The sequence below is a fragment of the Rhinoderma darwinii genome, chromosome 1, assembly GCF_050947455.1.
Source record: "Rhinoderma darwinii isolate aRhiDar2 chromosome 1, aRhiDar2.hap1, whole genome shotgun sequence".
Taxonomy (NCBI): Eukaryota; Metazoa; Chordata; class Amphibia; order Anura; family Rhinodermatidae; genus Rhinoderma; species Rhinoderma darwinii.
In genome coordinates this window covers 461,509,281-461,522,840 of record NC_134687.1, presented here as the reverse complement: position 1 = coordinate 461,522,840, position 13,560 = coordinate 461,509,281, and the positions used below count along the sequence as shown (strand labels likewise).

The 13,560-nt window shown below is 43.3% G+C and overlaps 1 protein-coding gene across 7 annotated transcripts in view; it reads left to right on the top strand.

The window, feature by feature from the left end:
* EP400 (E1A binding protein p400) overlaps positions 1-13,560 on the top strand; it is a 157,402-nt gene that overhangs the window by 100,290 nt on the left and 43,552 nt on the right. For all 7 annotated transcript variants that reach the window (XM_075832945.1, XM_075832935.1, XM_075832928.1 and 4 more), the window contains 9 exons: positions 1,126-1,269; positions 1,361-1,510; positions 6,191-6,274; positions 7,701-7,832; positions 8,085-8,129; positions 8,479-8,632; positions 9,752-9,993; positions 10,909-11,082; positions 12,930-12,977. In XM_075832945.1, coding sequence (XP_075689060.1) covers positions 1,126-1,269; positions 1,361-1,510; positions 6,191-6,274; positions 7,701-7,832; positions 8,085-8,129; positions 8,479-8,632; positions 9,752-9,993; positions 10,909-11,082; positions 12,930-12,977 — 1,173 coding nt within the window. The remainder of the gene's footprint in view (positions 1-1,125; positions 1,270-1,360; positions 1,511-6,190; positions 6,275-7,700; positions 7,833-8,084; positions 8,130-8,478; positions 8,633-9,751; positions 9,994-10,908; positions 11,083-12,929; positions 12,978-13,560) is intronic.

Here is a 13,560-nt window from a genome sequence, read left to right as displayed (position 1 = left end):
GCCCCCTTCTTCAGGACCAACCAACTCAATCACTTCGGATAATCCTCCGGTCCTCAGGTGGGCCAGTCCGACGCTGACTGTAAGGGTCTATTCACGCTGCGTTTGTAGTGTACATTCACTGTATGTGCCGGAAGAGCTCCTGGCGCATATACTGAACACATCCATAGGCCCCTTTGCACCCGATGGATGCCAAAAGAGTGGTCTTTAAGAATTTGTCGGGCCAGTATACATCGGTATGCCTTTTTTTTAAACTGTATGGAAGAGCGTAGTCAACTAAGCTATTCCATATAGTGGCATCCAGTAAAGAAAAATGCATCAAGAGCTCCACAAAATAGGTTTTTATGGTCACTGACCTGCACACAAGCCTAAGATTGGCAAGCGTTGAACTGGAGTGGTGTAAATGCCAATTGCAAGCCCAACAATCTTGCCCACCATCAGTGCCTGACCATACAAATGCTCTTCTGACGGAATGGGCACAAATTCCAACAGATACACTCTAAAATATTGGGGGAAGCCTTCCCAGAAGAGTGTAGGCTATAATAGACGCAAAAGAGGGCCCAACTCCATATTAATGTCTATGATTTTGGAATGAGTTGTCCAATAAGCTCATATAGGTGTGATGGTCAGTTGTCCACATACTTTTGGCTATACAGTGGCCATCGCTACCATTAGCCTTCACACTGGCTAAATTGTAGCCACTTTTTCTACCCCAGGGTCTGTGCGGAGTTAAGATGCAACTTTTTTTTTTTTACTGTTAAAAAAAGTTGCATTTCATAAATGTGTCTAAATCCTAGTCAAACAGTAAGCCATGTGCACTTTTCACTCCACTTATACAAACTGATGTGCATGGTGCAAATGGCACCAAATTCTGGCACAAATGGTTAATAAATATTTTTGCACAGCATATAGGACTATTTTGGAGTAAATTGCGCAAATACTTTGATAAATGTCATTGTCTTTTGAAATTTCACAATTGATGTTGAAATTAAAAGATTGTTGATACCTGATATTAAAGTTGTGTCAAAAGAGACACTCTGAACTCTAAATTGCATTCTTAGTGTTCCGAAATTTGTCACTATATGAAAACTAGATGAAAACATTGATTTTTTTTTTGTCCTTTCCCAGCAAACCATTCATGAGCTATTTGAGCTTTATTCACCCCTGGAAGACTCAGGATTTGGAGTAAAGGCCGAAGAATTTGTAATGGTTTCTCAAGAACCACCTCCAGCAGAGACAATAGCTACAAAATTTGCCAAACCATTTATAGAGGTAAGAAGAAATTGCACCGCTGTTTGAATCGCCCATAAGCTGTGTTATTGTACAAATGAAAAATATAACGCCTTTTTATTAAAATATAAAGGCTTTGAAGAGCATTGAACATGGACCTGATATAGACATGGAGTTATCTGTGCCTGAGACAAAAGGCGAGCAAAACATTAACGTGAAAAAAACAGGAAACATTTCTGCGGAGACCTCAGAATTGAAGGAGCTGGCTGCAGTGGTGGAGCAGGTAAAACAAATGATAAAAAATTGTACGTAATGGCATAACAACACACACATAAGATAGCAGGCTATTCAGCCAACAGCTCTCTCCCTGAACTCCCTCATAAACATGCATGCTCAGATTGGCTAAGAGTGCATGTTTATTTCAATATAGAGATGGTAAATAAACGTAGCCCTCGGAAATCCAACATTCTCGATCCTTGTTTTCGCTGACTGCAGACTTCCGGGAACAGTTAGGCAGCCCTCATATACCGTAGAATGTCAGCCCCTTTACCCAGTGTATATGGCCTGCTTAATTTTGCGAATTAATCATTGTTTACTTATCCTCTAGTCTGCTCATGTTTTGGTACCAAACGAATCTTCCAGTGTATGAGAATTGGGCATTCAGGGTTATGTAGCCCGCATAGCAGATGCTAATATTTATCTTAAGGCCCTTTTACACAAGCCAATGATCAAGAAAATGAACGTTCATGTAAACACTCGTTCCTGATCATTGCCCTGTGTAAACAGGGCAACGATCAGCCGATAAACGAGCAAACGTTCGTTCAGCGACTGATTGGCTCATTTATGGGCCAATAAATTGGTTGCTAGTCGGCAGCACATCTATCTGTGTAAACAGGAAGATGTGCTTCCGGTATGATGCAAATGTATGGGGACGAACAATTTTAGTAACGATCGCTCGTCCCCATACATTACCGATCATGGCTACTTGTGAAAGGAGCAAATGAGCAACAATCCAACGAGCTCTCGCCGATCGGGCTGTGTAAAAGGACCTTAATGGTCTGCCTCCTAGTGGCATATCCCATTTAAATGAAATATCACACAGTACAGTATATAAGAGAAAATGCTGTTTTGTTTGGCATTTACTGGGTTGCAGCAGCTCTATTCCAAGTACACACCTTATATGTATATATGCATACAGACATACACTTACTGTACATATATGTCCAGGTTGTTTATTTAGAAAAATAGCATGAGACAAAAATAGGAAATTTTCTCATAAAATTAGGTAAGAAATGTACATGTCCCTTTATTGGTAGTCTTATATCAAACACTGAAGAATTATACACCAAGTTATGCAAAAAGATATAAAAAATAGTTTGAACCAACAAAGCAACAGAAAAGTGGATTCAAAAATAAAAATACTTTAAGGACTTCCAGATGCAAAGGGTTCCCATTAGGAATGACCCCTGCCTAATAAGCTTCAAGGCAACACAGTCAAGGATAAATATACAAATATCAAATGAGACCAAAGAAAATATAGTGTTAAAGGATCCTAAGGCGGAATTCAGACGACAGGGTTTCCCGGCCGGGTGCCGGCCGTTCATAAATCGGCCGGCACCCGGCTGCATTAGGAACAATAGACCCCTAATGGGGCTATTCACAGGACCGATTTTTTTACGGGCCGGGAAAACCGGCCGTAAAAAAATGGGACATGCCCTATTTTCGGCCGGGTACCTGGCCGCCCGGCTCCCATAGAAGTCTATGGGGCCGGGTAATACACGGCCATCACCGGAATGTGTCCTGAGTGATGGCCGGGTCTACCGTCGCTCGCGCACACTCTCTCTCTCCTCCTCCTCCTCCTCACAGCGCAGAGTGCATGTGAGGAGGAGGAGGAGGGTCTTTTTTTGCTCCCTGTAGGAGTCGGAATCCCCAATCCCCGGCCGGGGATTGGGGATTCCGCTACAGGAGAAGTGCGTGACTACACTGTCCATATATGGACACAGCGATGTCACTCACTTCTGCAGCGGAATCCCCGACTCTATGGCCGGGGATTCCGCTACAGGAGAAGTGAGTGACTACACTGTCCATATATGGACACAGCGATGTCACTCACTTCTGCAGCGGAATCCCCGACTCTATGGCCGGGGATTCCGCTACAGGAGAAGTGCGTGACTACACTGTCCATATATGGACACAGCGATGTCACTCACTTCTGCAGCGGAATCCCCGACTCTGTCCGGGGATTCCGCTACAGGAGAAGTGAGTGACTACACTGTCCATATATGGACACAGCGATGTCACTCACTTCTGCAGCGGAATCCCCGACTCTATGGCCGGGGATTCCGCTACAGGAGAAGTGAGTGACTACACTGTCCATATATGGACACAGCGATGTCACTCACTTCTGCAGCGGAATCCCCGACTCTATGGCCGGGGATTCCGCTACAGGAGAAGTGAGTGACTACACTGTCCATATATGGACACAGCGATGTCACTCACTTCTGCAGCGGAATCCCCGACTCTATGGCCGGGGATTCCGCTACAGGAGAAGTGAGTGACTACACTGTCCATATATGGACACAACTATGTCACTCACTTCTGCAGCGGAATCCCCGACTCTATGGCCGGGGATTCCGCTACAGGAGAAGTGCGTGACTACACTGTCCATATATGGACACAGCGATGTCACTCACTTCTGCACCGGAATCCCCGACTCTATGGCCTGGGATTCCGCTACAGGAGAAGTGAGTGACTACACTGTCCATATATGGACACAGCGATGTCACTCACTTCTGCAGCGGAATCCCCGACTCTATGGCCGGGGATTCCGCTACAGGAAAAGTGAGTGACTACACTGTCCATATATGGACACAGTGACGTCACTCACTTCTGAAGCGGAATTCCCGACCTGTGGCAGGGAATTCCTCTCCAGGAGAAGTCAGTGACTACACTGTCCATATATGGACATTGAAGTAACTGACTTCTCCTGGAAGGGGGGGGGGATGGGTGCAACCTACAGGGGGCTGTGTGGCATCACTTCCAGGGGGCTGGGTGGCATTACCTACAGGGAACAGGGTGGCATCGCCTGCAGGGGGCTGCGTGGCATCACCTGCAGGGGGCTGCGTGGCATCACCTACAGGGGGCTGCGTGGCATCACCTACAGGGGGCTGCGTGGCATCACCTACAGGGGGCTGCGTGGCATCACCTACAGGGGGCTGCGTGGCATCACCTACAGGGGGCTGCGTGGCATCACCTAAAGGGGGCTGCGTGGCATCACCTACAGGTGGCTGCGTGGCATCACCTACAGGTGGCTCTGTGGCATCACCTACAGGGGGCTGTGTGGCATCACCTACAGGGGGCTGTGTGGCATCACCTACAGGGGGCTGTGTGGCATCACCTACAGGGGGCTGTGTGGCATCACCTACAGGGGACTTGGTGGCATTACCTACAGGGGACTTGATGGCATTACCTACAGGGGCTGGGTGGCATTACATACAGGGAGCTGGGTGGCATTACCTACAGGGGGCAGGGTGGCATTACCTGCAGGGTGGCATTACCTACAGGGGGCTGGGTGGCATCACCTACAGGGGGCTGGGTGGCATCACCTACCAGGGGGGCTGTGGCATTATCTACAAAGGGCTGTGTATGGCAACAAATTTAAATGAAATTCATCCGATTTTAAAACGGACAGGGAAAAAACAAATGCAAATCGGGTCCAAATCGGCCGGTAAAAACGGCAACACGGCCCGGAACGGAATCGGAACGGATGCAAACCGGCCGGGAAAATCGGCCAAAAACGGCCGATTTTCCCGGCCGACACTCGGACCCTGTCGTGTGAATGAGGCCTAAGGCGGGATTCACACGAACGGGTCGTTCCCGAGCCCGAGTGCCGGCCGGTAAAATCGGCCATTCTGCCCGGCCGGTTTGCATAAAGTTTTGCATCCGTGCCGGGCCGGGCAGATCCGGACAGTGACATCAGCGGCAACTCCTGAAGGGGAATCCCCATGTGTTCGGGGATTCCGCTTCAGGAGTTTCCCCTGATGTCACTGCCCAGATATGGACAGAGACATCAAGCGCTCTGTCCAGGAGCGGAATCCCCGAAAACACGGGGATTCCGCTCCTTCAAGGAGCTAAAGTGCGGCTAGCACATAGCAGAGCGGGGAGATACCTCCCTGCTCTGCTATAGTGGCGTCGCTACAGTAGTAGCAGCCGCAGCAGCAGCTGCTACTAGCGGCGCCATCGAAGGTGTCGCCGGGCCAGGAAAACAAGCAGGGGACGGGAGTCAGCGCAGCGCCCCCCTCCACCTGCTGTACACCCCGGCCCTGCCACACAGTGTACAGCGATGCCATTCGTCAGAATGGCATCAACTCCTCCTCCTCACATGCACTCTGCGCTGTGAGGAGGAGGAGATAGAGCGCAAGCGCCGGTAAACCCGGCCATCACTCGGGGCACATCCCGGTGATGGCCGTGTATTACCCGGACCCATAGACTTCTATGGGAGCCGTGCGGCCGGGTACCCGGGCGAAGATAGAGCATGTCCTATTTTTTGACGGCCGGTTTTCCCGGCCGTCAAAAAATCGGTCGTGTGAATAGCCCCATTAGGGGTCTATTATTCCTAATGCAGCCAGGTGCCGGCCGATTTATGAACGGCCGGCACCCGGCCGGGAAACCCTGCCGTGTGAATGAGGCCTAATAGCTAACTGTACAAGAAAACAAAACAACGATGTAATATTGAAAAATATTAAATTTTCACAAATACTAATAAAAAAAAATAACTATGGCAGGTTTACAGGATATCCTATTCAGAAGTAAGCGTATCACTGGTCACAGCAGCTTTAGCATGTTGTATTAAGCAGTTATGATAAAATGGCACAGTGTTTATAAGAGTTTACTGTGAACATGTGTTTCATACTTTCTATGAAGTGCAGATATCATAAAATACAGCTCCTGCTTTGTCTTTCAGCTCACCCCTATTGAGAAGTATGCCTTAAACTATCTGGAGGAATTCTATTCATCAAGTGCTACAGGAAAGCCAGGGAAAACAAAGGTTAGTATTGTGTAGTTAGTATGTTGTCCACTGTTACTTGATGGAATAAAGGATGGTTACAATTTAACGCCTTAATGACCGGCCACCGTCTTTTGACGGCAGGTAGTGCAGGTCCCCAGCCTATAACGACGTCTTTTGGCGTCGCTGCAAATGAGGCTGATGGGCACTCGTGTGAGCGCTTATCCTCTATGCAGGAGCTGTAACTAACAGCCCTTGATCTTAGAGGAGCTTCCCGAATACAGCTGGGATCGGAAAACGTTCGGACCCCAGCTGTTTAACCCTTTGATTGTCGCGGTCCGTGACCGCGGCATGATCAAAGGGAATTCCCCTCTTTGATCCGGTGATGCGATCAAACACCGGGGAATCCATCTGCAGTCAGCCCTGGGGACCTACAAAGGCTGTCTTTTCCGTTTGCCTGCTGTTCGGCACACTATGTCAGCAGCCTGTGTCATAGTGACACAGTGTAATGTATTAGCATACAGGAGTATGCTAATACATTACAAGTAAAAAATAACGTTTTAAATAAAGTTATCTCTTAATGGGATTAAAAAAAAAAAAGTAACAAAAAAAAAATAACAAATAAAAAAAGTCCCAAAAAAAGGCATTATTTTGCATAAAATATATTTTATTGCCCCTACACTAAATAAAAAACAAAAAACCTACACATATGAGGTATCTACACGACCGTAATAACCTGAAGAATTAATCGAATGGGATATTTAGCGTGAAACGTGAACGGAATAAAAAATAAACAAGAAAAACAGTGCCAAGAATCGCTTTTTCCTATATTCACGCCGTAAAAATACTATTTTTTTTTATAAAACAAGGCCTCATACAACCACGTCAATGAAAAAATAAAAAAGTTATGGCTGCTGAAAGCCAGAGAGGCAAAAATAGAAAAATTTAGCTGGTCATTGTCCGAAAGAATAAGAAAACAAACTGGCCGCAGAAAATTTGATAAAATAACAAATGAAACATAACTCATCTATTAATGTCCTGTTTCAGCAAATGAATGTTAATTTTTATATTTGAAATTAAAAGTTATACAATTTTCCACTATACTTTCTATATTAATTCCTCACGATTTCAAGATCTCTGCTTGTTGTTGTTCAGTAGGAACAGTCATTGTTTATGGTCATGTGATGGACACCCAGGTGCACTTTGGCACATTTTAAGCCACACATTTCTTTGTTTGGGCCACAGCCTCTTTTCGAGACAGTTTTGAAAAGTATCTAGTGAGGCACAAGGCTCTGTTCTTTTTGGCGCATGTGCTTAGTAAATAGGTCTAAAACCCTATGAAACATTGTGCACCAGGAATGAGCCACATTTTGGCGCATTTTACAACCTATTTTAGGAGCAAACACATTAGTAAATCTGTTCCATTGTATTTCTTAGTCTTTTGTGTAACCTCTTTGTCTTCTGAAAGGATCTAAACATGGCAAAGAAAAAATGGGAAGTTCAGAATGTAAAAGAAGGAAAGGAATGGGAAGAGAAAATGGCTTGGGAAGAAGCAGATGAAGAACTATTGACCTACACCAGGGAAGATGCTTATAATAAGGTAGATTCACAATATATTTTGTTTATGTGCTTCTTACAGAAGAGACTTGCAGCTCTACACAATTCCACCAGTAAGTTACTATAACGAATTGGATGTAACAGAAGGTAGATCATCATTTTAGATCATTTTCCGCCACTAGCCTATTGTTCAGTAATGCCATGTTATTATGTTTTACTACCGACCGCAATATAAACTGAAGATGGAATTTACCAAAGTCGTTCAGATCATTAATAAGCTTTCTGTTTCTACCAGGAATTTATTTACGACAATCCAGAGGGGCAAACGGAGGTGATGCCAGTAAGTGTCATAGATTGCGAAGTATGTTTCACTAAGGCTATATTCACACGAGCGTGACAGATTTACACGCGTAAAAAACGCATTTAAACCTGTGCGTTTTGTTTTTGCATCCATGTGCTTTGCGTGTGGCATGTGTTTTTCACGCACTTGCAAGCACTTGGAAACTCATGCATGTGTGAACAGCCCCATTGAAATCAATGGATCCGTGTGCTGTGCGTTGTTTCAACGCACAGCACACTGACGAGAATCACGCTCATCTGAATGAGCCCTAAGACATGGTTAGTATTAGATAGTACTATGATGCTGCGCAGTTACCATACTAAACCATTATGGGCCATTTCCTGCTTAGATCTGGACACCACCTACTCCCCCACAAGATGAGAATGACATTTATATTGACTCTGTGATGTGTCTGATGTATGATACCAACCCTATCCCGGAATCGAAGCTGCCCGCGGTCTATGTGAGGAAGGAGCACAAGAGACATAAGACAGATCATGCAGGTTGGTGTGTGATATTTGTGTATAATCTGCTCTGTGTTGCATCTGCGTGGCACCTTCATGCTTTATATAATTGTTGCACTAACGTTCTCATTAGTACTGTGCAGTCATTTGTGTTTATAGGCTGATTTAAAAGGATATTCCACTTTTGTATGATTAGCCTTAAAACGATAGAAAAATAGTAAATGTATTTATAAATAATATATTAATGACTATTTAAGTCAGTGGTGAAACTACATGGATAGGGCATGGTGCAGTTTTAAAAAAAAACAAAGCATGCCCTAGAAAATGTGCAACTACTAGTACCGGGATGTGAGAGCATGCACCAACTATGATTCTACTTTACTATTGTATTAGTGTGCATAGTGCGTACAATCAGGAATAGAACTCATAGAGTAGTTAGCCTTCCCAATAGTATCTGAATATCTCTTCAAAACTATTTATTCATATTTTTTTTAATCTTTTCACATACTGAAGAAGTTGTATTATTTCAACAATTACAGCTATATTAAAATATGGTCCTTTGGTAGATAATTTTCGGGACTGCAAGTGGTGTTGTTGGCATGGCTCCTTTATGTATGGTGTACTACATAGAGGTCCATGTAACTTCCATACAGCAGCTTCTATAGACGTGTTTATAGTTATTGGCGTTTATATACTGCTCTTTTTTTTTTGCCATGTCCACTCTGGACAAACCCTACTTGTTTGACAATAAGCTGATCACAAAGTATCCCCCCTCCGGGAACCCCAGCGATTAGATATAATCTGTGGGGGAAACTTGTGTTCAGTTTTCCTGCAGCACCACCACAAGGAAAATTAGACATCGTTCTCATTCATATCAATAGGTTGTCTGTGTAATGCAGGACAGGGCAGGTCCTCCACAGACAGACAGAGAGAGAGAGAGAGAGACGTAACTGCTCTTCTTTCTGAATAAGAGATTAGGACCCCCCTCTATTAACTCAGAATTTTCTAATAGGGTATATGGAAATGGGGTTTCTAAACTAGACAACCCATATAAGCCCTCATTTTTTTTTAAATACGCAATCCATGTAACTCAATACTAGGAGTTATTTTTTTAAAGAGCAGTTAAAGAATTGTTTTATATACTCTGTATACATTTAGCTGCAGGTCGAAAGAAGAAGCAGAGACATGGAGAATCAGTGGTTCCTCCTCGTTCCTTGTTTGATAGAGCGGCTCCTGGTATGCTGAAAGTGAAGAGAGAAGGCAAAGAACAAAAGAAGAACATCCTTCTCAAACAACAAACCCAATTTGCCAAACCACTGCCAACACTAGCTAAGCCAGCCACTGAGACAGGAGCTGACAATCCAGAGTGGCTGATCAGTGAAGACTGGGCCTTGCTGCAGGTGCATGAACACTGGCTTAGTGGGAATTGATAACTTGTGCATACAGTATATGCAAACTTTTAGCCCTGTGTCGTTTGGATGCTTTCCACACAGGTCCATCCATACCATATTAGCAATATGCCAACATTCTCAGAATGCCACTACATTGTATGGACTCTGCATGCTCGATGCATGCCAGGGGAACCGGGCTGCTTACTTTGGCCTAGAACGCAGGAAAACAGAAGTATGCAGCCCTTTTAACATTTGGCTAGGCTACCTGTGCAGCTTAGTTAATGATATATTTATCAACAATCTGTTCAATCTGTTCATTCATAAACCTATCATGTTGTATAAAGTAGGACGCTGTACATACTTATCCACACAGCCATCATCCACGTTACTTTGAATCTGGTATCTGTGCCACTGGTAAAACCGTTATGGGAGTTTGTGGGGTAAAACATTGATGGCTTATCCTTAGGTGTGATTGATGGGGTCTGATTCTCGGGGTTCTCCACCAATCAGCAGAATTAAGGGGAGTGGCACTAGACTATACATGCAGGTGTGCCGGGAGCTGCAGCTCAGACCCATTCACTTGAATGGGACTGCTGATCGTTGGGACCCTCACCAATCACAGATTGATCACTATGCCTATGTAAAATGGTTCTCTTTTCGCTTGGTTCCTCTATTCCATTATTTCTTTGTGCCAGAACTCAATGCCACCTATACTAGATGGCATTAACATTTGTGACTGCCCTGCGTAACTAGATGCATTGGCATAGAAATGTCAGTGGCTTTCCTTTTGATCAGATACACAGTGCTCACACTCCGCTGATAATGCAGAAGTATTAAACTGTTTGTATTCTTTTTTTTTTTTTAAAGCATTTAGATAATGTATATCATGAAAACGACATTTTTATACATTGCTGTATTTTGCAGGCTGTTAAGCATCTATTGGAGTTACCTCTAAATCTAACAGTGGTATCACCGGCTCACACCCCAAACTGGGATTTAGTCAGCGATGTGGTGAACTCATGCAGCAGAATCTATCGATCCTCTAAACAGTGCCGCAGTCGGTATGAAAATGTCATCATCCCAAGAGAAGAAGGGAAGGTGAGAAGTGTTTTATGGTTCTACTATTATGTCATTGAATACATTTATCCCTTGAATGGATTTCATAGTATCACGGAATGTGTTTGTTGATCCAGTCATCCCACATTGCCACACTCTGTTCATTGATGCCAGACAATATGGCACTTTGGCAAATATTTCTTGTTAGAGGAGTTGAGCTTATAGCAAATCCTTTCTTAACTCACATGTTGGCTTTAGAGTTGCCGAAAGTAAGAATTCATTAATTACGTTTTGTTTTTTAATTATCGATGGCCTTTTTATTTCTAGTATTTTTACTATTTCTATGTTTGCTTTGCTATAAAGTCAACATTTGTGTAAGTGAAATATATGTACTGGAAACTTATCTGCCAAGACATACCACAACATTTTACTCCCATTTTTATTTTGTTTAATCCAGCAAATTGCTCCTTCATCTAAATCTAGTCATACACATAAAATCGCTTTACCAGAAACATAACTGTTCAGCTGTTTCAATAGTGGTAGTAAGATAAGCAGCTACCAGACATTTGGTTATTCTGATTTTACAAGGTAACAAAGGTCTGGGTGGCTTGGAGATGTCGGGGGACAACAGGGCTGTTCCCATATCTTTGTGACCGATCCGTTGGAAATCTGCAGCACCTGCCAACGAATATCTTATGTGTATGACCAGTTCTAGGCTGTTCTGAATTTTCATAGCTTAGCAAGTGTCATTATGCATATGTTCTCATCAACAGGAAGGCTCGTCTAGTGGAGGCAGGGACCTGCCTTTCAGCGCCTCTCATTGTTTTATGGGGACAGGACTAATAATGGAACCGTTTCATGATGTGATGGTTAGATTAGTTAGTGGGGAGAAATGGATACTCCTACAACATACAAGGAGCTTTAAAGAGGCTCTGTCACCACATTATAAGTGCCCTATCTCCTGCATAAGGAGATCGGCGCTATAATGTAGGTGACAGCAGTGCTTTTTATTTAGAAAAACAGTCTATTGTAAACCACTTTATGAGTGATTTTTAGCTTTATGCTAATGAGTTTCTTAATGCCCAAGTGGGCGTGTTTTACTTTAGACCAAGTGGGCATTGTACAGAGGAGTGTATGACGCTGACCAATCAGCGTCATACACTTCTCTCCATTCATTTACACTGCACTAGCGATATAGCTATATCACTATGTGCAGTCACATAAACACACTATAACGTTACTACAGTGTCCTGATAATGAATATACATCACTACCAGCCTGGACGTCATGCTTATTCAGAATCCTGACACTTCTGAATCTTTTTTGTGAGATTCCAGCAAGGCAAGCGTAATCTCGTTTGAAATGACAGGTTACATTGTAATCTCGCGAGATTACGTTTGCCTTGCTGTAAATCTCACAGAGACGCTACAGACATGTCAGGATTCTGAATAAACATCATGTCCAGGCTGGTAGTGATGTATATTCATTATCAGGACACTGCAGTAATGTTAGTGTGTGTGTATGTAGCTGCACATAACGATAGAACTATATCGCTAGTACAGTGTAAATGAATGGAGAGAAGTGCATGACACTGATTGGTCAGCGTCATACACTCCTCTGTACAACGCCCACTTGGTCGAAAGTAAAACACGCCCACTTGGGCATTAAGAAACTCATTAGCATAAAGCGAAAAATCGCTAATAAAGTGGTTTAAAATAGATTGTTTTTCGAAATAAAAAGCATTACGGTCACCTACATTATAGCGCCGATCTCCTTATATAGGAGATAGGGCACTTATAATGTGGTGACAGAGCCTCTTTAAGCTTATAGGAAAAGGTTGTCAGTATTGTGTATGAATTGTATGTAACTGATGTCCCTTCTTTTAATAGCTCATGTTTGAAACTAACCCTAAGAAGAAAACTAAGAGTATCTACAAGGTTTGTATTTGTTTCAGCTATATAAGTTTTATCATTTCATTATTTTACCTGCCTTCTTAAAAGAACCATAGTAAACTCTGGTAATTCTAATGCAGATGATGTCAGATGAACTTCAGACATGTTTAAATCCTTTATCGACATAGCATAATAATAATTCTGCTGGGAGCAGATTATTTGCAAATACACAACATTCCCCTCATCATTGAGTAGTGACAATATCCAATCATTTTCCAATTATGGCTGGCCCACAGTTGTCGAGGATTAAATTATAAATATCACTATCTTCTAGACAAATTTAATTTATGGGGAGAAGGGTAATTTTGACTGTTGTACATATTTCAAAGCGAATGAATTTTGTTCAATTAGATCAGTATGATATGCATTATTAATGGTAAATTGTGCAGCTCATTTTGTGGCACGCCATTATAGTATAATACTAAAATTAGTTTATGTAACATCGACTGCCATTTGTTGGTGCCTAGATATGAAGGGAAATACACTTAACTCGACAATGCTCTGTTTACAATGATGCCTAGTGCTGCCACACTATTACCACTGTCCACACGGCGGATTTTGCATGAGG